Below are 27,389 nucleotides of genomic sequence, written 5' to 3'. Positions count from 1 at the left end.
CAGTGAGCTTTGGGGAACTTGGACAGCGTTGATTGATTCTGCTTCTGACTCGTTTCCATAAAAGCCTTTCTTTCCGAGTTCCTGGAGGAGGAGCACGGGGTGAGGTAGTAAATCTTCCAACTAGTGGCTTGGAGCATGTGAAAAGCATTGGATGGAGGGCGAAGACCTGGGCCCCTGCCCTGGGTCTGCAATGCGGTGGGACCCGGAACAAGGCACCTGCTGGTACGGCGTTCAGTTTCCTCACCTTGAAGTCAGGTATTTATCAGATGAGCTCTGAGGCTTCTTAGAGCCCTGTATTTTGTAAATCTCTGAATCCTTACTTCTCTGCGCAGGCATTCCTGATTCTTGTATCTTTGTGCTAGTCATTACTTGGTAGGACAATCAGTACTGTTGTTTAAGAATGGCCTCTGTGTGTGTGTGTGCGCATGTGTGTGCGTTTGCGTGTCGTTGGTAGAGAGTAGAATTTGTGTTCTGGCACAGATGCTGGTCAGATGAGGAGGAGAAAGGGCACTGTTCCATTCTTTTGTACCCTCATAAGAGGTTCTTCCTGTGGAATGCTGGACCTACGTGTTCTACCCTGAAATAAGAATACAGACCGTTGTGTCCCTGTTATTTGCCCAGGAGTTATCAATTCACGGAAACTTAGGGTTCTTTGTATCGCTGATAGTCTTGGTTTTGGTTTGGCACATTCAGTGCTGTCTGTGGACCCACACTGACTTTGACGTGAGACCTGGTTTGTCATACATTTGTAGACCTCAAGCATTGAAAAATAACCAAATGATATTGTCTGCTTAAGTTCAACCCACATCTTTGGCTCAGGTCATGATCTCACGGTTCGTGGGTTTGAGCCCCACGTCAGGCTCTGTGCCGACACCTCAGAGCCTGGAGCCTACTTCGGATTAATTGTCTCCCTCTCTCTCTCTCTGCCCCTCCCCTATGCACATTCATTCTCTCTCTCTCTCTCCCTCTCTCTCTCTCTCTCTCTCTCTCTCTCTCTCTCTCTCTCTCTCTCTCTCTCTCTCTCAAATAAACTTAAAAAATTTTTCAGAGCCTGGAGCCTGCTTCGGATTCTGTGTCTCCCTCTCTCTCTGCCCCTCACCTGTGCACATTCTCTCTCTCTTTCTCTCAAAAGTAAATAAACTTAAAAAAAAAATTCTTTTTTTAAGTCATCTGGGGGCAGGGGGCACCTGGGTGGCTCAGTCACTTAAGTGTCTGACTTCAGCTCAGGTCATGATCTCACAGTTCATGAGTTTGAGCCCCGCATTGGGCTCTGTGCTGATAGCTCAGAGCCTGGAGCCTGCTTCGTATTCTCTGTCTCCCTCTCTCTCTGCCCCTTCCCTGCTCATGCTGTCTCTTTCTCTCTCTCAAAAATAAATAAACCACACACAAAAAAATGAAAGTTCCCCATAATACATTGGGAAGAAAAGTGTTTTCCTTTGGGAGAAAAAAGTTTTCCTTTGAGGAAAAAAAATGGTTTTCCTTCAGGAAAAAAGTTTTAATGTCGTCTGTTTAGTGTCTGTAAGGCCCCTCTGACTCTAGGATCCCCTCTGGTGGTCTATATTGGAAGATCAAGTTCCCCCACCCTCTTTTTCTTTTTTATTTTTGTTTCTATTTTTAAAGGTTTATCTATTTTTGAGAGAAAGAGAGAATGCTAGCTCACCACGTATGAGTGGGGGAGGTGCACAGAGAGGGAGACAGAGTATCTCAAGAAGGCTTTGCACTGTCAGCACAGAGCTCGACAAGGTGCTTGAACTCACGAACCATGAGATCATGACCTGAGCTGAAGTCGGACACTTAACCGACTGAGCCACCCAGGCACCTTATGGGGAACTTTAATATACAAAATGGACATAACTTCTTTATTATAAATGTATTCTTCAAATATAAATATATTAAATTTATTAATTCACTGAGAACAGTGACTTAGCCTGGCAGTTCAGGTCCTTTCCAGTGTATTAAAATTTGGTAATTAATACATTTAAGCGAATGAAAGGTTTTTAGATTTAAAAATAATTGGAAACCTATTTTCCACAGTGAAATTTAAATGGGATGCTTGTGAACTCTCACCGTGTCTGTTAGTCTCTGTTAGAATCCATAGTTGCCTGATCTCAGTTTGAAAACCACTAAGGTAGAGAATGAAAATGAATTAACCATCAACCCAAGGAGCTAGGAAACTGAACCAAAAGAATAGGGAGCGATTAGATTTTTTTTTTTTTTTTTAATTTGAGGGAGGGGAGGGGCAGAGACAGAGAGAGAGAGAATCTTAAACACGCTGAGTGTGGAGCCAGATGTGGGATTCAATCCCACAGCCCTGGGATCATGACCTGAACCAAAATCAAGAGTTGAGAGCTCAACTGACTGAGCCACCCAGGCCACACCAAGTGAGAGATTAATTTAAACACACACACACACACACACACACACACACACACACACACACACACACCCCAAAATACCACCTGTCTAGACCCACGTATTCTTTTCATACTAAAGCTATTAATCTAGAATTCTATACCAGGTATCATAGATTCTAGATGTGCAAGACTAGATCAGTCCTTATTTAGCTCTGTCCTCTATTACAATGCATAAAGAAGCAAAACAAAAACAAACAAGCCCTATGTTCTGGTTGTGCTTATTCCTTAAGCTAATGCAATCTTTGTCATCTTTGGACATCTGTGATCCTGACAAGGCTCTCACTGTAGAATTGAACTCTGTGCCCTGTCCTTCCCTCCATTGTTCTGTGCTTTCCCCCTTGGGGCCTGCAGAACATGTCAGAGCCCCTGTCTGCATGATAGACCCTCAGATATTTGTAACAGTGAACATTTAACCATGATTCTTCTCTTCTTTGACAAAACAGTCCCAGTTCCTTCAATTGTTCTTCATATGACAACATGGTTTCTCTGTCCCTTTGGCATCCTTGTCCTTTTCCTCTGAATGTATTGTCAGTTTTGTCTATATTTAAGTATTCCATGGCCCACGTATGTCTGATGGAGAGCAGAGCCAGACCATACCCATTTAGTGGAGTTAATAGATTTTCATCCATGCAGGGTAGGGTAGAGTTAGCATTTTTGGGTGGTGGTCTCAGTGATAAGTCATGCTTAGTTAATTAGTGAAAATCCTAATACATGTCCAGTTAAACTGCAATTTACTTCATTATTTTTTTTTATTTTTTTAATGTTTATTTCTGAGAGAGCAAACACAACTGCGAGAGAGAGAGAGAGAGACAGACAGACAGAGACACACACACACACACACACCCAGAATCCGAAGCAGGTTCCAGGCTCTGAGCTGTCAGCACAGAGCCGGACACGGGGCTTGGACCCATGAACCATGGGATCATGACCTGAGCCATAGTCGCATGCTTAGCCGACTGAGCCACCCAGGCATCCCTCCTTCATTTCTTGTTTATGCACTGGCTTGTTTTGGAACCAAGCACAGGACCTTTCTTCCTCAAGAATTACGGGATGATATAAGAGTAGATGTTACACCTAGAATTTTCTTACACCTAAGCCAGTACATTTTCTGCTATGGTCTGCTTGAAGTGTCATAAATACATTCAGTTTCTAGGAATGCTTTGTTTTCATACATCTGTGAGTAAGTTGGTCTTTTTTTACCCTATTTTTTATTAAAAAATTTTTTTTAATGTTTATTTTGGGGGGGGTGGGGAAGTAGCAGAGAGAGGGAGACACAGAATCTGAAGCAGGCTCCAGGCCCTGAACTATCAGCACAGAGCCTGACGTGAGGCTTGAACTCACAGAGAGATCATGACCTAAGCTGAAGTCACATGCTTAAGTGAATGAACCACCCAGATGCCCCAAGTTAGTGATTTTAAAAGGAAGCAAACTAAGGTTTTTAAAGCCTACTTCGGTTTTTTTCTTGAGAAATTTGGAGTAATTTACGGACGCCTGTCATGAATTTTGGTTTCTTACTCAATTTAGCTTTGATACAGAAACAAAGGCTATTTCACTTCTGTAGTGGTAAATCATTACATCAAGTGTGAAAGTCATGGAGAATTTTTGACTTGTGTGTTTATATTTACCTGACTTTATTGCAGAGGTATGAAAAATGGGTAGCTTTTAAATTATTACATATGCATTTAATTTATGGTAATTATTCCTTTTAGTAAATAACTGTTAAGTATGTAATTCAGATCTTTTAAATACTTGACAGTTTTTTTGTCTTTGTGTTCTATCAGCTGCTGAGAGAGACATGGTGAAGTCTAACATTGTGATTATGGATTGGTCCAGCTCTTGGGCTTGTTAGTTTCTTTTTTTTTTTTATACAGATTTAATAGTATGATAACCTACTTTTCAACTGAAGATGATACAGACTTCCTCTTTCCAAGTCTTACTATGTCTTTAAAAATCTACTTTTTCTGATACTATTTTGGCCATACTAGCTTTCTTTCAGTTGGTACATCTTTTTACCTTTTTTTTTTTTTTTTTAATGTTTATTTATTTTTGAGAGAGAGAGAGCGTGAGCAAGGGAGGAGCAGAGAGCAGAGAGAAGAGAGAGGGAGACACAGAATCCGAGGCAGGTTCCAGGCTCTGAGCTGTCAGCACAGAGCCTGACGTGGGACTTGAATTCATAAACCACAAGATCATGACCTGAGCCAAAGTCGGAAGCTTAACCGTCTGAGCCACCCAAGCGCACCTATCTTTTTACTTTTAAACTTTCTGTGTTATTTTTATTTTTGAGTTAAAAGATTCCCTTCTGACCGTGTTAGTTCTTATTTTGATCAGTTCATTTACACTTAATATACTTGCTGGTATATTTGGATTTATATCCTATAACCATCTATTTGACATACATTTTTGTTTCTCCCATCTTTCTGATTAATAAAATATTTTCTAATTGAGTTTTTCTTTTATAACTTGTTAATTATATGTTTTTATACTAATGTTTACTTGCAACTTAAAACATGTATATTTGACATGAGCATAATAAGCTATTACTTTTAACATTTGCCCCAAACTGGTAGATACTTGAATTCCATTTACCTTTTACATTATTGTCGACAGACATGATAGTTCCACAAATATTTTAAACACCGTGACATAGTTACTGTTTGGTGCATTAGATACTCATTATATCTACTATTGGGTATCTCCTTTTGGGTGTCTGTTTATGTTTTAGATCCTTTTATTTCTGCTTGAATAATTCCCTTTAGTATTTCTTTCAGTGCTGACCTGCTGGTGATGAATTCCTCAGAATTTGTCTGAAACATTTTAATTTCAGCTTCATTTTTAAGAATGTTTGACGGGCATAGAATTTTAGGACATCCATTATTTTCTTTCATCACTTGAAAGATACCATTCTGTTTTCTGACTTCCATAACTTGTCTGAGTGGTTCTCTTCTTTCTGGAATTTTAATGCATTTTGTCCTTTTTTCCATAGTTCTCTGATGCCTTTAAGAAAAGGACTTTGTGGGGCGCCAGGGTGGCTCAGTCGATTAAGCATCTGACTTTGGTTCAGGTCATGATCTCACGGTTTGTGAGTTTGAGCTCCACGTCGGGCTCTGTGCTGACGGCTCAGAGCCTGGAGCCTGCTTTGGATTCTGTGTCTCCCTCTCTCTCTGCCCCTTCCCCACTCACACTCTGTTTATGTCTCTCAACATTGAATAAACATTAAAAAAAAAAAAGGCTTGAATTGGAAAATCTGTGGCTAAATATAAAGAACTTAAAAAAAAAAAAGAATAGGACTTTGTAATTTTTCTGTCTTTATTTTCTAGTTGTTGTCGGCAGGAACGCTGGCCCGCTGTGGACTGTTTCGTCCTGTCTGGAAATAGAAGCCATTCCTACTTGAAAGGCTCTTTCTGAAGAAATGTCTTAGAAGCCTTTGAAGTCATTTTGGTTTATCTTCCCCAAGAAAAAAATGATACTCTGATAGCCCCCTCAAATTTAACCAATTTGCATTCACCTATATTTTGTTGATTTAGTTTTGCTTTGGGATAAGAAATTTGAATGGTCTTGAGATTTTATACTACACAAAAGGTGGCTTGAACATGCTTTGAAGTCATTGGTTCCTAAACTTTTTGAACCATATGTTTCTGTACACTCAGAAGAATATCTAACTAAAAGAGTTTCTCCCCAGATGAATGCCTGAAACCCTGCATACATTTTGAGGTGCCTAAGGAGCATTGCTTTTCCCTCCCCTCTCCACTCCTCCTCTCCCTGTGGATTTCAGGGTGAGAATCATCGTGTTAAGGACATGAAACAGAGGTCGAGGTGAATGTAAAGGTGTAGTAAGTCACTAAATGCTTGAGCACTGCTGTTGGTATGGTCACATGTTGGGGAGAAAAGCGTGCTGGGCCTGGGATGGCAAGATGAGGATTTGGGTTTGTGGTTCTGCCACTCACTGGACCTCATAGTACCGGGGTTTTCATTTTGACAGTGGGAGTCATGGTAATCTTTCCTAGGACTTGCTGTGGGAATAAGATGAGAAAATACACAATAAAGCACTTTGTAAATCATGAAACACTGTGCGTATAAAAGATAATATGTGTGTTTCGGGGCGCCTGGGTGGCTCAGCCGGTTAAGCGCCCGACTTCAGCTCAGGTCATGATCTCGCGGTCTGTGAGTTCGAGCCCCGCGTCGGGCTCTGTGCTGACAGCTCAGAGCCTGGAGCCTGTTTCAGATTCTGTGTCTCCCTCTCTCTCTGTCCCTCCCCTGTTCATGCTCTGTCTCTCTCTGTCTCAAAAATAAATAAACGTTTAAAAAAAATTAAAAAAAAATATGTGTGTTTAGATGTGTCTAGATCTATAATATGTGCACACACATACAGGAAATAATTTCTGCATTTTCTCATGTCTGTTGAAAGAAGTGCTTAAACAGAGCAACGTAGAAGAGAAGGCTTAGTGCCTGTAGTAGTTTCTTTGGCATTGTGCTTGAAGAATGGAAAGCAGATGACCTAACTTGGAGCTTGGGGCAGAAATCAAGACACTCTATACTGTCCATCTGGTTCTGGAGTCTTGATCTAGTTAGTGGTAACTAGTTCCTGTACTTGTATTTACTTATGAAATTGGATAATACACTTGAGAAAATTTTCAAGAATCTCCAAACATATCTAACACTGCTCTTCAGAGAAGGTTCTATGCAGAATTATTTTTTGTTGTAAAGAAGACAGGTTTCAGATCAAATCAAGTATCAGATCGAATTTGATAATTGACTTAGGGCATTATGTTGATATTAGCATAATGGCTTTCATTGACATATATTAGTAAACTTTCAGTACAGTATTTGGTATCTTAGTTAACATGTACCCTTATTGTAGTTGCATCATAAAAATTACTCTAGGGGCGCCTGGGTGGCTCGTCGGTTAAGCGTCTGACTTCGGCTCAGGTCATGATCTCACGGTCTGTGGGTTCGAGCCCTGCATCGGGCTCTGTGCTGACAGCTCAGAGCCTGGAGACTGCTTCCGATTCTGTGTCTCCCTCTCTCTCTGGCCCTCCCCTGCTCATGTTCTGTCTCTCTCTGTCGCAAAAATAAATAAAAACATTAAAAAAATTAAAAAAAATAAAAATAAAAATTACTCTATATAAAGACTATGCAGAATACCTTGAAAAACAGTAGTACATGTTTTACTGTCCTATAAAAAGATGACCAATGTTATTATTAAGTTCCCATTTCTATTTAGTTATGTAAAGTTAGAGTTGAATTATATGCATACTTTTGAGAATATGAGGAAATCCATAAACCTTTCCTCAGAAGAATGGACACATACACATAAAAAGAGAGTTTGGATTACAATTTTTAAGGGGTTCCTAGACCAGCTGAAACCTATTTATGGATTCTTCCTGTGGCCCCAAATTAAGAAACCCCACTATAAAAAGATGCATACTTTGTTCTCATTGTCATAATTTGAAACTATAGTATTTATTGCCTATTCATGCCAGATACTTTAGAAACTAGATGGTTAAGTTTGTTGAGCAAACAACACTGTTACTAACCAAATAGAATTACACATACATTGTCTATAGAGGGTGAGAGTTAAGACTATAAGGAGAGCATTAGCACAGGGATATTCAGTGATTATAATACAGGCACCAAGTTACTCAAGGTATTTAGAGACCTAGATCAATGAAAAAATATTGAGAATGTGCACATTGGTGTCAATCATTTCCATCTGAAACATTCATCGGAAGAGGAATAAAAAAGTTGCGTGACAGGGGCGCCTGGGTGGCGCAGTCGGTTGAGCGTCCGACTTCAGCCAGGTCACGATCTCGCAGTCCGTGAGTTCGAGCCCCGCGTCGGGCTCTGGGCTGATGGCTCGGAGCCTGGAGCCTGTTTCCGATTCTGTGTCTCCCTCTCTCTCTGCCCCTCCCCCGTTCATGCTCTGTCTCTCTCTGTCCCAAAAATAAAAATTAAAAAAAAAAAAAAAAGTTGCGTGACAGAAATAGTATTAAATCTTTTTGTCACGTGAAACTTTTTTGGTTGTTTGAGAAGAAATCCACAGATGTCACAGCATTACAGCAGAAAGCTTGGTCTTTCAGAAGTATTGATGAGTTTTACAAGCAGAATTTCTTTATGAGATGCTTCATGGTAAAAAATGTTGGTTTAATTTACGTGCATGTGTGTTTGTATCGAGGTATATTTAATATGGCTGTAGTTCAGCTTCTTTACTCAATATTCTCATTTTCCATATTGCTGTCCTGTAGAGATTTTATAAGAGTATTTGAGTGCTTTTTATTTGGGCAAGAATAGATAACTGGTGGTACATCTTCAATGTTCAGAGAGGAAAGGGACTGATTCTCATGTTCATCTAAACTGGTGGACTTGAGAAAGTGAAAATTTTGAACTGCTTAAGGCAAACATGAATGGAAAAAGGAAGACCAGAGTTCTTAAAGTTGAAGTTGGATCTTACTGCTAGCAATGTTGACAATATTTAGTAGTACACTTTAATAAAAGTGGGCAATAAATGTCACTGGTAAGGGAAAAAAGGTGAATGATATTAAGGAGGAACTGTTTACTATCCATAAATTTGGAAATAAAAGCTTTGGCAAGGTTGCAACGAAAAGAATACTCGTGACCAGCACAGGTGGCCATGAACTTTGAGAGAACATTATTGGAGAGCAGTTCGGCAATTTGTGACCAGCTTTCACACTTTTGGAACCCTTTATGGAATTTTGTTCTACAAAAGTAAAGCATGATATACCTGAAAAGGTTTGGTGGAATATTGTTAACAATGTTAACCTAGAAACGGTCTTAAAGTACAACATTACAAGTAGACCGCCTTCTGACTTTATGTGCTTATGGATTTTTGTGTTTAATATGGAATTAATTGGAAATTGAGACATGTGGAATGAGGCCTTTTTTCCCCCCTAATAGAGGCTTTTGTTCCAAAACGATTTGCTGGGTCACCTGTTCTTTCCGCACTGGCTTCACATGTCACCTTTATTACATACTTTTTATGCGTCTGCTTCTGGACTTCATACTTAGTAGTCTGTCTTTGTGCCCCTGGCATGCTATTTAAATTATTATGGTTCTATTGTATGCTTTGCTTTGAGCTGGGGCAAATTCAGACCCCGCCCTGCGTAGCCCAAGCATAGCATTATCTTTCTCCCAACTGTTTCTAGTCTTGTGTATCTGTTCTTCCAGATGCACTTTAAAATAAGCTCACTCCATTTGAAAAATTAAGTTTGGGTTTTGACTACAGCATGTTAAATGTTTGGGTTTACCTGGGGAGATATTTTTGCCTGTTAAGCCTCTTACTGTGTCCACAATTTTCAGTGAAATGAGTATGTGTTGTTTTTAAACTTGGGATAGAGTGAGCTGGCAGAAAGGTGATGACACATGTTTAGCATTTCTCCCTAGAAGCACAGCAATTCTGATAGTGATGTAGATGAATTCACTTGGGAAAGCTTAAAGTTTTAATTGTCCAAAACAAAGTATGAAATGACTCCAAGTGGGGAAACGATGGAGGCACACGGGAATTCTGTAAGTTGGAATTTATCTTTTCCATTAATAAAATCAATGACCCTTTAAGAAAAACAGCAGGTTTTTGGTGGCCACAGTGGTTAGAAAGACCCCAATCTGACCCCCAAATCGTCCCTGGGTGCTGATTATTTACACTGTACTTGTTTTTCAGAACATTTTCTGAAACCTATTTTTCCTGTTGTGTGTCGCTTCATCCGAATCTCCTTCGAACTCTAACTTTCCTGAATGAAAATGTTCATGTTCTTTAGTATTCATATTTCCTTTTTCTGGCATCTTCTCCTGCCAACCCTCCATCCCATTCTATCCCATTGGGCTTCTCTCTTAGTTTCTGCATCACCCCCTTTCCTCCTCCTCCCATAATACTTTCTGTGTCTTTCTGGTCTCCTTGTGATTAGCAAATAAGAGGGCTGCTTTCATTGCTGAGTAGTATTGTTCGTGCTAAGACTCTGGGCATCTCTCTTTAATGGATATGTCTTATTTCTGGCCTGTTGTTGTTTATCTTCTTGTATCAATGTAGAGTATGGTGTGGTCTCAAAAGGAAGGCATACCTAAATTGTAAAACTGTTCTGTTCGGGGGTGAATTGCTTTGGAAAGGGTTGCAGCTAAACTCGTTTATAAATTGTGGGTGGTCCTTGTTCACCCAACCAAATAAAATAGTAATGTGATGGTTGTTTTGACCAGATCCAGATTAGATATCCTATTGATCTATGGAAAACTTTGATTTGTTTATACAATTTGTTTTCTTTATCAAAAAAAAAAAAAAAAAAAAGACCAGTCAGGTCAGATTCTGTTCGCAGACAATTAACAGTCTCTTTAGCAACCAGGAACATGACTAACACAAGCTGTCCTTCCTTTTTTAGGAAATGGAATTTCATCGAAGTTTCCTCTCTGTCATGTCAGACATTTGTTACTGTTTTTTTACTTTTCAGATCCTCTTCCTGAACTTTTTTGGAAGCTGTCGTATGGTGCATTTTTCTTGGTGTGTTACTTTCTATTGACGATATTTGTGTATGTTTGCACACGCTCACATGCAGAGAAAGGACAATCCAAAATTATAAACTCGTGTTTTTTTCCATGAAACCACAATTTGTGTTGATACCAATTCATAATTAATGATAATATTTCAGGGGCACCTGGGTGGCTCAGTTGGTTAAGTGTCCAACTATGGGTCAAGTCATGATCTCGTGTTCATGGGTTCGAGCCCTGCACTGGGCTCTGTGCTGACAGTTCAGAGCCTGGAGTCTGCTTCGGATTCTGTGTCTTCTACTCTCACTGTTCCTCCCCTACTCTCGCTCTGTCTCTCAAAAATAAATAAAGATTAAAATTAAAAAAAAAGATAATGTGGTTTTTTTTTTTTAACATTTATTCATTTTTGAGAGTGAGAGAGACAGAGCATGAGCAGGGGAGGGGCAGAGAGAGAGGGAGACACAGAATCTGAAGCAGGCTCCAGGCTCCATTGGGCTCCAGGGCCCAATGCGGGGCTTGAACTCAAGGACCTCGAGATCATGACCTGAGCCGAAGTCAGATGCTCAACCGACTGAGCCACCCAGGGACCCCAGATAATGTTTCATGTGTATGATGGATTACAAACTGCCAGGAAAACAGCCGTTTTATTTTTAAAGTTTAGATGAAATATCCATGTGATTATTGGAGAAAGGAGTTATGCACTGATTTTGTTTCTGCTACTGATTGGCATAGTTCTTGATATCCTACAGAATATAGTGCTGAGACCCATCAAAGGCAAACAGATGTTAAGGAGACTGTGTAGAATTTCCTCTATTTCCTTTCCTCCCCTATCACGGGGGGAGGAACTTGCCAAGAGCGGGTTTGTTTTTGTTGGGCAAGCACACAAAAGCCCAGATGCTTCTCTGCACTGGGCCAAGCTTTGGAGGCCCTCCAAAGTGGGGGACCCTTTCCACCTCCTAGTTTCCATTATGCTGCCACTCCCATAGGCTGGGTGGAATGTACCATCTCTCTGGAGGACTCTATTTGTATTGTTTGCGTGTGTGTGTGTGTGTGTGTGTGTGTGTGTGTGTGTGTTTGTGTGGAGGGAGTGTCCTGAATCCTCAGAGTCTTCAAGCATCCCAAGATGGTCTGGCAATCTTGTCCATTACTGCCTCTCCCTCGGTTGTAGCAGTGCTGATCTAGTCCCTCCACATAGCCTCTGGATGGTGACATACCGAAGAGTCCTCACCTGCTGCCTGCTTCCTTGGCATACCTTCTTTCCTTGGAGTGTGCCTCTGGGACCCAAAGGCAGCTCCTCTCCTTTGGACCGGGGTACTTAGCAGGCTTTGTGCCAACCAGAAGCTCTCAGGAGAAAGTGTAAGGCCAGGCCGGATGAGAAAGAGGACCTGGAATTCCCTCAGAGAAGAAAATAGCACTTGGAAACGGCACAACGAGTGTGGGAGCATGTGGTGCAATTTATTTGGCAAAGTTCGTGAGTGTTTAAAGTTCTTACCACCTACTGTGATCCACTCTAGGGTAAGGCAATAACTAACAATAATTATTTTGAGGGGCACCTGGGTGGCTCGGTCGGTTGAGTGTTGGACTTCGGCTCAGGTCATGATCTCACCGTTCCCGAGTTCAAGCCCCACGTCGGGCTGACAAATCGGAGCCTGGAGCCTGCTTTGGATTCTGTGTTTCCCTCTCTTTCTGCTCCTCCCCCTCTTGCATAAAATAAACACATGCTAAAAAAATTAAAAAAAATAATTGTTTTGAACCTTTGTACTATGGTTGTATGTTAGGAACAGGAAAAAAAAATTAAATAGAATCAATGATGTTTCTTAGGTAGGAAATAAAGGACAACAAAGTTGAATCACATTTCTATAGCTAGTAAATTTTAAAAGATTTCTTCCCTATGCTTTGGACTTCTTCAGGTTTAAAAACAGAACAAACCAGCTCTGACACCCATACTTTAATATATCAGAAAGCACCTGTCATTGAAAGTATTTGTTTTCAGAAATGAGGATTTGTGATGTTTGAGTCTCAGCCACGTGAAATGAACATTAACAATGCTATTTGGGACCCCAGCCCTTTTGACTGTGTGTTTTTTTTAGAGCCAGGGCAACAAAGTGTGACGATGCCTCAACTTAACTCATTTTTTAGGGGCAGATGACCGTCTATGCAAAGTTTGGCAAAAATGTTTATCTTCCTGAAGATGCCGAGTTTTACTTTATTTATGATGGATCTCATCAGAGACACATCGTGATTGCACGGCGCACTGAGGATAATGTTCTCCAATCCAGCGTTCCAGGTAAGGTATAATCTTCACTCTGCATTTGAGAATTCTGTCTGGAAGCCTCTTTCCTCCAGGGACATAGGCTGGGAAGAGGACCAAGAGGAGCAAGTAAACAGTGCTCCAAGTGGGATGGGTTTGGGTCAGAGGTGGAGAGAGGGTGAGGTAGGGGAGGGGACGGAGCCCATGAGAAGGCACACAGTGGGTTATCCCGCTGAGGTTCTTCCAGCTCTGTCACCCTTGCCTTCGACTGAGCAGACCCACCCTGCTGGCCGCACCCAACTTTCACAGTGGGCTGTGCTTTGGGCATAGTTGAATGGAGGACTCCCTGTATCTTAGGATCACCTCCTATTGTCCTATGGCCTACGGTCAGGGTGGCTCAGGCAGACCTGAGACGTGACCAGTAGGTTTTCATTCTCCCTGCCTACTTCGCCTGCACTGAGTCTGCTAGCCCTAGTGTCTGCCTGTCTCCCGCTTGCTCCTTTTGGTGTCTGGGGTTCCTTCCATGGCACTCTGTGTATCTAGACTTGTCTTTACCAGATCTCAGGCTCCATAACTTTGTCTTCCCACCACCCAAATGTTCGTGTTCAGAAACTTGTCATTCTCCTACGTGTCTTCTTTGATTACCGTGGTGACAGATGACAAGTTAATATTTCATGTTAGTGTTTGTTAAGAACTAATAGTTCTCAGATGCAGCTGTTTTTGCAATTTCATTGGAATGTGGGTTATGTATCTGAGACATCAAGTTGTAGCCACAGAGTGTAATGAAGGTGTTATTATTTGCAGGGGCGGGGGAGGATTTTGCTGTTTGGTTTATTGATGCATTGGTTTTCTTTAACCTAAATGCGTCTTTTAGGCCCTCTAAATTGCATTGTGGAGGGAACCTTCAGTTCTTTAATGTGTAAGTTGGCCTCATTTTTAGAGGAAAGATACTTTTTTTTAAAAAAAAGTATTTCATATTTTTAGTTAGAGATGGTGTGAGTAGGGGAGAGGGGGAGACAGGAAGAATCTGAAGCAGGCTCCACATGGAGCATAGAGCCAGACATGGGGCTGGAATTGCAAGACCCTGGCATCATTGCCTGAACTGAAATAAAGAGATACTCATCTGATTGAGCCACCCAGGTGCCCCTCGAGAAAGGATATTTCTTTCTTTCTTTTTTTTTTTTCTTTTTTTTTTTTAACATTTATTTATTTTTGAGAGCGTGCACAAGTGGGGGCATGGCAGAGAGAGAGGGAGACACAGAATCTGAAGCAGGTTCCAGGCTCTGAGCTGTCAGCACAGAGCCAGACGTGGGGCTTGAACTCACAAACTATGAGATCATGACCTGAGCTGAAGTCGGACGCTTAACCGACTGAGCCACCCAGGCGCCCCTAGAGGAAGGATATTTCTAAGTGCTTCTGCTGTGTATCTGTTACATGTGGGAAGAAGGTAGACAGTAAACATGCGAACAACCTGCATAGTGAGAATTGCAGAGAGGTGCGAAGGCCCTTCAGCCCTACCTCGGCCTGGTCATCAGATCAGTCTGTTGTCGCATTTCTGACGCCATGGGCAATTTTAAGCACTTCTCTCTCTGGTCTAATAACTTCCATCCTTAGAAGAAAAAAAGCCAACCCTCTTTAATGGCACAGAGTCACTTTGTCTCTTTCTCTTTAGCCTTTGTCTTTCTGCTTTGACTTTTACGTTGATGTCTTTACTGCCTTTTGCTCCTCCCCTCCTTGCTTGATTTTCTCTCAGGAGGCGTCTAGTGGGGGAAGAATGAAAATAACGAAAGTGCAATCTTAATATCAAAACTTCTATCATTTTCTTTACTTGGACGCAGGGGTTAGCCTTCTTCCCCTTCCTTGTGTGTTAAAATCTTTTTGATGGTAATGTCACCTGTTTTGAAGTGAGAGGTCTTACCTTAGTTTTAACAGAATCTGTACAGGCAGGTGACAGTCCCTGTTTCTGAACCTTAAATGTCTGCTGTTGCAGCTGTCCCATGGTAGCTTCTCAGAAGTGTGTAGAGTAGATTTCTGTAGTATGTACTGGAAGCTTATAGTCTGGGGGGGGGGGGTTTGCTATTTGGTGCCCACACCAGTAGATCATTTTTAAAGAGGTGATGTGAAATGGCACTGGTTCTCAGTAAACTGGGATGCTCTTGTTCTTGTGAAGGCTCCTATTAGCCATTTGCTTGGCTATGATTATAATAATCACAGAAGTTGGGTGGGACTAATTCCTGGAGCTTCTGTCAAGTGCAGCATAAAAGTGTACCTGGAGAGTGGTTCACCCACCTGGACAAGATGAAGGGGGAGTATAAGGAGGGACAGGTGGCAGGATTCGATGACCACCCACAAGAGAAATACTAAGAGCACTTCCAAGAGACAGAAGCTATTCTCAGAGGTGGCAGGGGTGGGGGCAGTGAACAACATACGTAAGTATTTCTGATGCGTTGTCTTCACTTACCCTAACTCATAATTCGAAGGACCTCTGTGGAGCTACTTTATAAAACTATCGTCTAAATAAATACCTAAAAATGGAAGAGTCAGGAGGAAGTGTCAGAGCAGGAAAGCGCCAAGGCCTTTAAAGTGACAAAGTTGAATGAAGTGTTTGGGGTAGGAGTACGAGGTGAAGGTGTGCCAAATAACAGTGTTGGATAATGATAGGAGAATAAACACTGAAGTGCTCAGAGCTTAAAAAGGTTAGTTTTCAAATAGGGCATTATGGAAAGAAAATGGAACCTGTTTTAATTTGGCCCCACAAGCCCAGCAACGTTTAAAGATAACTGGCTTCATTTCCCCTCTGCCTTGCTCTCCTGGAGCATGTGGTCTGCTTGGGCAGTGCAACGAAACTAGTGACCCCTGCCTGGGTGAGCACCTCATGTACACCTTAGGTGAACTATTTCCTGTCTCGTTGTCCAGGCCACGGGCTTCAGGAGATGGTGATGGTGTCTGTGTGCCTCTGCTCAGAAGGTTACTCCCCGGTGATCATGGGCTCTGGCTCCGTGACCTACGTGGACAACATGGCCTGCAGGCTGGCTCGTTTGCTGGTCACCCAGGCTGATCGCCTCACAGCTGGTAGTCATCAGACCTTGCTGACTCCATTTGCCCTGACGGCGGGAGCTTTGCCTGCTTTGGATGAGGAGCTCGTCCTGGCTCTGACCCATCTGGAGATGCCTCTTGGGTGGACTGTCTTGGGAAATTACTCACTTGAAGGTGGGTCCTCACCAGAATATTCAGATGTCTTTTCTCTATGTGCCTTACAATTTGTTGTCTGTCTCTGTGGGTTGATTTTCCTGCCCGTTTTTTGACCTGATCTTCACTCTGATATGGCTGGAATCCTTGAGATCCTGGGGCACTCATCTCTGGGCTGGTTGATGCTATTCGGCTCTATTCGAGGCGGGGAAGAACTTTGCCTCAAAGAGGGAAGGACTGTTGCTTGATGGTAGGGTCTTGCACCAGTTCCTTTGGGCTATGGCTCTACTTCCCTTGGCATCTGTTCTTGCCATGAGCTTGCTGCACTATTTACAAGTAAATAAAGTCATCAGGCAAGGAATAATAGGCAGTCAGCTCTGAGCAACTGAGCTATGGGAGTATGGCCATGCAGGAAATAGAATCACTATGTTGACATCTTTAAAACGCCAGTGTCACTGAGAGTATCCAGATGTTTGTGCTAACTTTTGGAGATACCTCTGGAATGGTTCCTGTTTATTGAAAGACTGTAAAGACTCTTTTTTTTTTTTTTTAATGTTTATTTATTTATTTATTAAAAAAATTTTTTTTTTAATGTTTTTTATTTATTTTTGGGACAGAGAGAGACAGAGCATGAACGGGGGAGGGGCAGAGAGAGAGGGAGACACAGAATCGGAAACAGGCTCCAGGCTCCGAGCCATCAGCCCAGAGCCTGACGCGGGGCTCGAACTCACGGACCGCGAGATCGTGACCTGGCTGAAGTCGGACGCTTAACCGACTGCGCCACCCAGGCGCCCCTAATGTTTATTTATTTTTAAGAGAGGTAAACGGTGAGCAGGGGAGGGGCAGAGAGAAGGGGACTGAGGATCCAAAGCAGGCTCCATGCAGACAGCAGAGAGCCCAGTGCAGGGCTCGAACTCATGAATTGTGAGATCATGCATTATGTCAAAGTAACATGCTCAGCTGATAGAGCCACCCAGGTACCCCAAGACTGAATAATTGGCTCTCAACACCAACCATCTGTGTGTGAACAAAGATGGGTGTTTTGTGTAAGTCCATGCAAGGCATGAGACTAAACTGTTCGATAGATGCTTCTTATGGTTATTACCAGTCACAAAATTTTATTAGAAATAGATGTTGTTAGTGGCGCCTGGGTGGCTTACTCGGTTAGGCCTCCGACTTCAGCTCAGGTCATGATCTTGTGGTTCACGAGTTTGAGCCCCGTGTCGGGCTCTGCTGACCACTCAGAGACTGGAAACTGCTTCAGATTCTGTGTCTTCCTCTCTCTGTGCCTCTCCCCCACTCATTCTCATTCTCTCTCTCAAAAATAAATAAAACATTAAAAAATTAAAAAGAAATAGATGTTCTATATTTTATTAAATACACATATACTGTTGTCTTTGTGTATTGCATGCTTTAGTTTAATGGCTGGATGATGCTGTTTTCAAGAGTTTCTGCTTCCTGATAACTTCTGATTACAGGTTGGTTTACATTTGATCATGCATAAGATGCAGTGCACTAATCTAGGTAAAGGGGTATGATTTTTGTAAACAGAATCATAAGGCCATTAGCCACAGAGAGGATCTCCATTTCTTTCTTTCCATCAGGGTTAAAGTAAAGCTCTCAGGGGGAAATTAAACATGTTTCTTACTCCTTAAGACCTTGGATGAGGTAAGTCACTATCCTCATTCAGGGTTGAGCCACGTCTGACTCCTGTGTGCTGTACTTAGCTGTATGGTAGCTGATTGATATGTATGAAGGGGTGGGTGCTGGGGGGAAGTAGGAGTTATCTGTTCCCCTCGCCATTATCTCCAAGGACCTACCAAATGGCTTCGAATGTATCAAATGTTCAAGAAGTATTTGTTGTATGACTGAAGGTTGTATTTTGGGACCTTCAAAAGAAAGTCACATCCTAGATACCACTATTGTAATTCATACATATATGTGAAAAAATGTACATGTTTTGTGGCTAAGGAACTTTATTTATATGTGTATATGTGTATGCATGTGTACATAAACACGTATATACATGAGTATGTTCCTGTACATTCACACATACACATGTGAATTCACATATACAGGAATATACATATATATTCATTTGTGTATATATGTGTTTTCTGGCTAAGGAACTTCATTTTCTTAAGCCTCCTGGCTTTTTTTTTTTTATTATTAAAAAAATTTTTTTTTCAACGTTTTTTTATTTATTTTTGGGACAGAGAGAGACAGAGCATGAACGGGGGAGGGGCAGAGAGAGAAGGGAGACACAGAATCCGAAACAGGCTCCAGGCTCCGAGCCATCAGCCCAGAGCCTGACGCGGGGCTCAAACTCACGGACCGCGAGATCGTGACCTGGCTGAAGTCGGACACTCAACCGACTGTGCCATCCAGGCGCCCCAAGCCTCCTGGCTTTTTAACTAAAGTCTAATATTGGAGGGTATTTTACTTCTTGGAAGGCAGATTCATTTTGGCAAAGGCATGAAGTGTTCATAATTTCTCACCAGTCACTACACTCGGGCACAAGTAAAGTGCTCCAAAGCCTCCAGGAGCAGCGATGCTGGTCAGAAGCAGGGCTCCTTCCCTAGCCCAGGGCCTCCCTCAGTATAGCAGCTTGGAGCCTGCAGCGTTGTAACTTGTGGTCCTGCAAGTGACAAATTGTTGAAGGTTAGGTTAATCGCACATGAATAACTTAAACTGTAAGAGCCTTCAAAATGGGATTCATGTTACCGCATGCTATATTTTCATCCAAACATTTAGGAATGAATTAAGATTTCCTAACCTTTCATCTGTGGATTGAGTACATGCATACCATTTTCTGTGTTGGGGGTGTATATATACTCAGTCATTTTGCTGATGTACATAGTAAAATAAGTTGGGAAAACACTAGGCTAATCCCCAAGTTGGCAAGGGTTCCCTTACAGCCATTTTTGTTGCTATTTGGAAATGTATTCACATTCTCTAAGCTTCCCTTGGCCATGATCTTTGGTTTATCTGCATCTTTATAGTAGACAGAGTTATGTCTCCTTTGCATAGTGAGATATAGATGGGAAAACAATTCTAGTGTCATAAAGAATCTATGTTTCGGAGCTGGGTTCAAATCCTGAGCCTGTTGCTTCCTGGCTATGAGAAATTCTGGGCAAGTTACTTCAGTTCTAATGTCATAGAGTTTTAATTTCTAAAATGAAGCATTATAGTACCCACCTCATTGGCTTGTTATAACGATTAAATTAGATAATATATAGTGAACCGTGTATAACAGCATCTGAACATACTACATTCTCAGTAGAATATGACTTTCATGTGTGACTGTGAATGGATTTCCATATGTAGAATATATTGTTTGTACATATGTAGGATGCAGATTACTTGGTCTGGACAAATGAGACTACAGACAAAGGATAAAATACAGGTATTGTAAACATTTCCTTGACAATTTCTGGGAACTTTTCTTGACTTTCTCTTGGAATGGTTGACACTGCTTGAGGTAACATTGCCTGCAGCCTGGACTTCTAATGGAACTTCTCTATAGCATCACTGTTCAGGGATGGGGTTAACAACCCTTTTTCTTTTGGCTCATCTGAGTGGATGAATTCTCCTACCCTTTCTTCAAGTTCAAGTTCACCGATCCCTTCTTCCTTTTGATCTTGTCTGTTGTTGAATGCCTATTCAATCTTTTGTTGTCTTCTTTTTTTCTGTTTTTTTTTTTTTATAGTAGGCTCCACATCCAGCATGGAGCCCAATGCAGGGATTGAACTCACAACCCTGAGATCAAGAGTCAAATGCTTAATAAACTGAGCCACTCAGGTGCCCCTGCTGTTGAATCTTTTTATTGAATTTCCATTTCATTTGTTGTGTTCTTGAGCTCTAGGATTTCTGGTTGGTACTTGTTTGTGTTGTTGTTGTTGTTGTTGTTGTTGTTGAAATTAACACAATGTTCACATATTGCTCTCCTGACCTGGGAAAGGATCATTTTGACCATTATTTTGAACTCTCTATTGGATAAATCACTTGATTCCATTAAGGTTGGTTTCTGGGAATTTATCTTGTTTGGTTTGGAACCTATTCTCCTGTTTTTTCATTTTCTTTGACTCTCTTAGATGAAACAGACACCTCTCTCAGCCTTGACAGACCGGTCTCCTGTAGATGAAGTTCGTTAATCAGTCTAGCCCAAGTTCCTGGTTGCCTCTCAAACATGAGTGATTTCCCAGGATGTTATCTTTGTTCTTAGCGGCTCCCCGTAGTTGAGGTAGTGCTTAGGCCCATCAGTATCCTGAAAGGGAGGATCTCAGTCACCACCTAGATGCTGGCTGATTAGAAACCTGATTCTTAGGCCTAAGCTTGGAGAATATGCAGTCAAATGCCTTGCAGGGAAAGAATGGCAGGTGGGCATTTTTTTTGTTGGCTCTCTCTGAGCTGAACCCTGGGGGGATAGTTGCATCTAGTCCTTCTGTGTGCACCCATTAATAACGAATTTTTTTATCCAGTGCAGTCCTCTGGGAGTCATGAATGCAAGCCACATTGGCTCTGAAAACTAGGCAATCTGGAGAGCTGTCCCTTGGGTGGCAGCTGTAAAACCTGGGGTGCCAGATGTGTGTACAAGTTGCTTCCAGAGAGATGCTGGTGACCTGGCTTTAATTTTCAAATGAACCAAAGCAAGATCATGGGGGGAATTGCCCATTGGCTCCCTTGGGGTCCAGGGAGGATCACAGTCAGCTCCTAGATGCATGCTAATTGGAAAGTGGACCCTTATGCAGCAGTTTATAAAGTATGCACTCAAATCCCTTCCAGGGAAAGACTGGGAGATGTGTCTTTATGCCTGCTTCCTCTATGCTGAGCCCTGAGGGCATAGTTGTGCTGAGTGCTCCTCTGTTAAGAACTGCGTCTTTGTTTGCTATAGTCCTGTAGGACTCACGGATGCAAACCACATGGCTTTCACAGCCAGGTGAAAGCTTTAAGTTGGGGTGCTAGATGTGACCCAGACCTTCCATTCCTTAGGGAGAAGCTGGGAGTTGGGGTTCCCTCTTGATTGTATTGTGTTTTGCCAAGGCTAGAATTCATGATGAGTGTGTCTCAGCCTTTTGTACCTGTTCCGATGTGGGTGTTTTCTCATGCACCCTGTGCATGGGAGTCATTCACTTAGTTCTTGGATTTCTCTCAAGGAATTACTGTGTGTGTAGCTTTACATTTGGTCCTTCCATGGGTGGAGGTGTGTCCTGTGTCAACAACTTGGTCCCTCGTTTTCAATTTAGCAGAGGTTTAATCTGAGCAGTTTAAATCTTTTACGTGCTCAATACATCTTTTCCTAAGGTATCTATTTTATTAGTGTTGTTTGTCTTCAAGGTAGAAAAATAATAAACTAAGGAGCTGTGGCATAAGGCCTACTGAAGTTTATTGTGCGTTAAGTGATAGTGGTATCATTAGTTGGAAACAACTTTTTTTCCCTAGTAATTATTTCTCCTACCACTTACCCAGAAACAATGTAAAGCTTCACCACTGGCACTTAAAAATTCTTTGGGTTTATTTATTTATCTTTTTTTGCCGGATAAATGGATGTGCTGAATGAGAATTTATTTCTATAATGACTTCGTTTTGGAAGAATCTGATGGAAACCTTACTGGGAAGGATTACTGTATTTCTTTGCTTTTTGCATTTTGTAATCCCTCACTTTCTTGCCTTTTTAATCACTGAGCGTTATCTTGAAGGCCTCAGATCCTGGAGGAGGGCCAGTCTGAGCAGAGTGTTGTGTCTCTTAAAGAAAAGCGGAGACTTTTCTTGGCCCCGCTTCTTACCCATCAGTACTCACAGTGCAACTTTATCATATGTTCTAAGGAAGGAAGTATCCCTTGTTTTATTTAATTTTGTGTCATAAATAAAATTGAATTTCTATTTCATAAAATTAAACCCATTTCTTCCTGTGAAATAGCTTTCATGATAAAAGCTTTTGCAGAATCTCAGGACCCTATATTTGCAGTAAAACTTGGAGTATAGTCATATACTCAATAAGATGCTACAGTTGATCTTTTTTGTTTGTTTTGGGTATTTTGCTTGGTGGGTTTTTGTTGTTTTGTTTTGTTCTTTTCTTTTTATTGGACAGAGAGCTTCTCTCAGTGATTGGCATCATTTTGACAATTAGATTAACTGGGATAAAACCCTTGGTTTCTTTCTGTTGGTGCTCAGATAACTTGTGAGTTAGTCTTCCCTTCCTGCTCAACTGTATCATTTACTTCAGCTGTGTTCCCAGAAGCCTGACATGGCTGGAAAGCACCAACCTTGCCATCCCTAGTGAGAAAGCTACCATTTGAGTAAAGAGCCCAAAGGGACTAGAAATACTATCTTGGAAGACTGATGGCATTGCCTTTAGGAATATAATAGCTCCTATCCCAACCTACAGAATAAGTAGATGTTGTCTTGCTTAAGCTTTCTGATATAAGAAAAATAAGCCCACTCACGTTAAAAACAAACTCATGTCAAGATTCTCTCTCTCAGCATATATTTACATTTATAAACCAATATGTATGGGGCGCCTGGCTAGCTCAGTGTGGAGTGTGCGACTCTTGACCTCAAGGTTATGAGTTTGAGCCCCACACTGGGTGTGGAGATCGCTTAAAAGTAAAATCTTAAAAAAAAAATAGATATACCAATATATAGCAACAATTTCCAGATTCAAGACCTTTTTTGCCAAAGTAAATTATTAGGAAAAGCGAATTTGGACTTTTCTGTAGTTCTCTAGGTAAAATAATGCATATGTTCAAAGGATTCATTATAGGTACAAATTTTTAGTTATGGGAAAGATGGAACTCTTTATTATTCCAATTATGAAAACATAAAATCTTTTTTTCCAGGTTCATTGAGACAGTTGACATGTATCACTGTGTAAGTTTAAGGTGTACAATGTGTTGATTTGATACATGTATGTATTACAAAATGATGACAGCTATAGCATTATGTAACAACTACATCCTGTTACATCATTACCATTTCCTTTTTGTGGTGGGAACATTTAAGAAAAGTGATACCTTGAATCGAACCTGCAGGGCATACATTGTATACTTTTTGAATAAAAAAGGAAAATTCTGTCTGTTACGTTGTTCTATCAAGTTTAAAGAGTCAAACTTTATTCTTGCCTTTGTAGGTGATGACATGAATGGAAGAAAGTTCTAGGGAAAGCCAACTGAGTTTTTGAAACTTTTCTGCAGGGGTGTCTTAGATCTAAACACAACTGCTCTGTTTAGGGAACCACCTTCTCTTTCTGGAGCCGTCCCCCCAAAAAGTAATGGGTGGAACTGGTAATCCCCACTGAAAGCAGCTTAGATAATTTATTAATTTAATTATTGATTTTGAAGATGAGAATCTTTGAGAATCCAGTAATTAAAGGAATGTGCAGGTTGCCAAGTACATGTTGTAAGGGTAAGTTTAAGTACTAGTGCTCTGTGCAAAAACCAGTCACATTGTGGTTAATCTTGACTTACAGGAAAAGTAGAAGCCTAGTCAGGGACCATAAGTTTAATGGAGAGGTCATGCTCTTACGAAGAAGGATCCTTGGCGTGGTGCTCTGTTTTGTTAATAGGATCTTCGTAAATTAGTTGGAGAACCTTTGTTTTTCCACACTTGACAACTAAGGAGGGGAAAAGGAAAAGAAACGCAGAAGGCCAAAAGAACGTTGGAAGGAAGTTTACAAAAGTGTGGGTCATTCAGTAATGGTTAAAACATGTCTTGATTGTTTAGTGTTACTTTAAGGGGTTTAAAGAGCAGTTTTATTTTAGGAAAAGCCATTAATTGAGAAATAAAGTTTTTTTATTATTATTAAAATTTTTTTTTAATGTTTACTTTTGAGAAACAGAGAGAGACAGAGTGTGAGCAGGTGAGGGGCAGAGAAAGAGGGAGACAGAAAATCTGAAGCAGGTTCCAGGCTCTGAGCTGTCAGCACAGAGCCCAATGCGGGGCTCTAACTCACAGACTATGAGATCATGACCTGAGCGAAGTCGGACACTTAATCAACTGAGCCACCCAGGCGCCCTGAGAATTAAAGGTTCTTAACTAAAGACTCAGTGGAAAGTGTCACTTTTCTGTGACATCTACATCATGCTTGAAGCCACACACCCAGAATCCTCACCTTTCTAGGCAAGAGCAGAAGGACATGTGTGGGCCAGCAATGTTTGACAAAGGAAAATATCTGTTGACCTTTCTTTGAATAGAGGAAAGAGAACTGTAACCAGTAAGAAGCAAGATTTGTTTAACATTTGAAATAGAGCTTGGCCGGCGTTTTTATCCTTGAGTACAATTTGCTGGCTGCAGAAATAGAAAAAAATAGAACAAGGCTCAGGAGCATCACCCTGTTGGTTGGCCTTGACTTGTGTTCTAGGTCTTAGTAGCCAGGAGATGGCATAATGAACTTGAAGACTGACTTAGTGTCCCACAGACTGTGATAGGTCACTTTTGCTTTTGAGCCCCGAAGCTTTGCACTGGATGGCAAATTTTAAATAACATCAGCTGGTGTCCTACCAGTGGATAGGAAACCCATAAAGGACAGATTTCTTACAAAATACAGGTTTTCAGTTTAAACAAGATTGAGGAGTATGGAAATTAATGCATGACAGGTATCCACTAACTCTGAGGTTTTAATTGTTTTTCTTGGAAATGTTGACATTTTTCAAGCAGTTACATATACACTCAATATTACTTTCTAGCCTTGTGTTACTTCTGATAGTATCTCATGGAACAAACATCTCCGCACTTCCTTTTCTGACATTTTAAGCTGAAATTCAATTCCTGCAGTTGATAAGGTAACCTACTGCATGAATGCTAGTGGTGGAGAGAATGTTTTTTAGAATAGGTTCCATGATAAGGGGGGTGGGAGGGAGGGTAGGGTAGGTGATGGCTATTGAAGAGGGCATATTTTGGGATGAGCACTGGATGTTGTATGGAAACCAATTTGACAATAAATTTGATTAAAAAAAAAAGAGTTGGAAAAAAATAGAATAGGTTCCATGTTAAATTGGTAAAAGTGTTACACATTACTTAGGCTTGTATACAAATATGCATCATTTGTGACATTTTCAGTCTTTATTTTTAAGATTTTGTTTTTAAGTAATGTCTACACCCAATGTAGGGCTTGAACTCACAACCCTGAGATCAAGAGTTGCGTGCTCTGCTGACTGAGCCAGCCAGGCCTCCTGAAGTTTTAAATCTTTAAGAATGTTTTCTACGTCTTCCACCTACCCGCCCCCCCTCCCCTGCTTTTTAAGTCTTTTATTGTTAAGGAATGGGTTTTCTGGCAGTTAAGAATTTAATATGGAATTGAACTCTCAAGGAAAAGGAACCCCTCATCAAGTAATTTGAATTTATTTTTCAGTTAAAGCCTTATTAAGCACATTGTCTGTTTAAGGTATTATATTTTAAAGATGAGAAGGCAGCTGAAAGATTTCCTTAAATAATAAGCTTCCTACTTTTACCTGGCATTAATGGCCCTTAGACTGGAATTGAGAATTATCTATTAGTTCTCACATAAGAGATAGAACAGAGGGTTGTATTCAGGTTACTTTCTCCGTCTCTCATAGTTTTCAAGGGAAAACAATGTAAGTGGAAGCTCCTGCTTTTTCAAACGCCCTGCCCTAATGTGCTTCCTAAAGGATTTAGGACAATGGAAGGTTTTGGGATTTACCTCTGGGTGGCCATGTCCCATCCCTGCTTCTCTCATCTGGAAACCCTTCAAACAGCAGGATACATATGACTGTTTTGATTGCATTCAGGGGACTAACACTGAATTTGCAAATGACGGTATCCAAGGATTCTGCTAATACTCAAGGGAAAAAAAATAAAATTTTTGCTTTTTTCCCTAGATTTCTTGAAGAGGATTTGAATGTTAGCAGCTGTTCTTGTGTTACTTTATTTAAAAAAATAAATAATTGGCTTTAAAACTACCAAGGCTTGCAGATTAAAGGCTGATGGTGGAACAGGTAGGTGGGGCAGACTTGGAAAGGAGGTGGGCAGTGAGGCAGAAGTGAGGAGATGTTCTTAGGGAAATAACCAACCTGTGTCCTTTGGCAGTGACCTGCTGTATGTGGTCCCAGTGAACTGTGAAAGGCCTTGCCTTGACTCTAAATGTGGGCCTTTATGTGATCATGAGGCTATATAGGTAGAAACCCCCCCCCCCCCGCCCCCAATCTTTTGTAATCCTGCCCTGGGTTCTAGTTCATAGTGGTACTCACATACTTGCTTTCTCTGCCCTACCTTTGTAGCGGTAGAAACTTTAATTTGCAGACCTGTCATGAGACAGTGGTGTGTGTGTGTGTGTGTGTGTCTGTGTGTGTGTGTCTGTGTGTTGACCTATCTGGCCAACATGTGCACAGTGGGGTATGAGCCTGCATCCTTAGGAGTGGTGTGGCTTAGTTCTTTATGCTTGGTTTCCTGACTCTTGCTTGGTTGACTTAAGTTCTATCTTCACTGCCCTTCTTGTTTTTGCCATCTTTTACATAATCATTTGTTTGCCTTTAAGAATTTGAGTTTTGGGGGTGGAAAAGCCTGGGTTCAGATTCCCGGTGCTCCATTTAGTATCTGAATGAGCTTGGACAATTAGTTGATGGTGTCATATCTCAGTTTCTGCTCTTCTTCAATGGGGATAATAATAGGCCTTACCTTGTGCAATGGCTGTCAGGGTCAAATAAGATAACGTATGTAAGTCACATAATAAATGTTAGGGGGAAACGAGGGATGTAACGTTCTTATGGTCACCGGCAACTGACAAGCATGAAATAAAAAGGGTGGTTGTGCTGGTCCGTTTCTTTGCTTTCGTTCGTATGTCAACAGCTGCTCATGTGGACTTCTCGTGATCTCTTTCAACCTCCTCACCCTCACCCCAGGCACAGAGCACCTTAAACACTGGTTTCTTACTCGGCTTATTCCATCTAGCTTCCTCTTCTAGGCTCACCAGAATATCCCTAGCTGAACATGCCCCTCGTGCTGAAAGATGGGGTGAGGTCTCCCCACTGGTGGGGTAACTCACAACCATTGAGTTAAATATTTCTCAGTCTAGCCCTTTGTACAGAATTCTG

The 27,389-nt window shown here is 41.3% G+C and overlaps 1 protein-coding gene across 1 annotated transcript in view; it reads left to right on the top strand.

Annotated features, from left to right (window-relative positions):
* Positions 1 to 27,389, top strand: part of ARHGEF28 (Rho guanine nucleotide exchange factor 28) — a 306,764-nt gene that overhangs the window by 112,375 nt on the left and 167,000 nt on the right. The window contains exons 3-4 of the mRNA XM_058729755.1: positions 13,041 to 13,188; positions 16,069 to 16,362. Of these exons, the coding sequence (XP_058585738.1) occupies positions 13,041 to 13,188; positions 16,069 to 16,362 (442 nt within the window). The remainder of the gene's footprint in view (positions 1 to 13,040; positions 13,189 to 16,068; positions 16,363 to 27,389) is intronic.

This window comes from Neofelis nebulosa, chromosome 1, assembly GCF_028018385.1.
Source record: "Neofelis nebulosa isolate mNeoNeb1 chromosome 1, mNeoNeb1.pri, whole genome shotgun sequence".
NCBI lineage: Eukaryota > Metazoa > Chordata > Mammalia > Carnivora > Felidae > Neofelis > Neofelis nebulosa.
The sequence above is the reverse complement of the archived record's forward strand: the minus strand, read 5'-3'. Positions and strand labels throughout refer to the sequence as shown.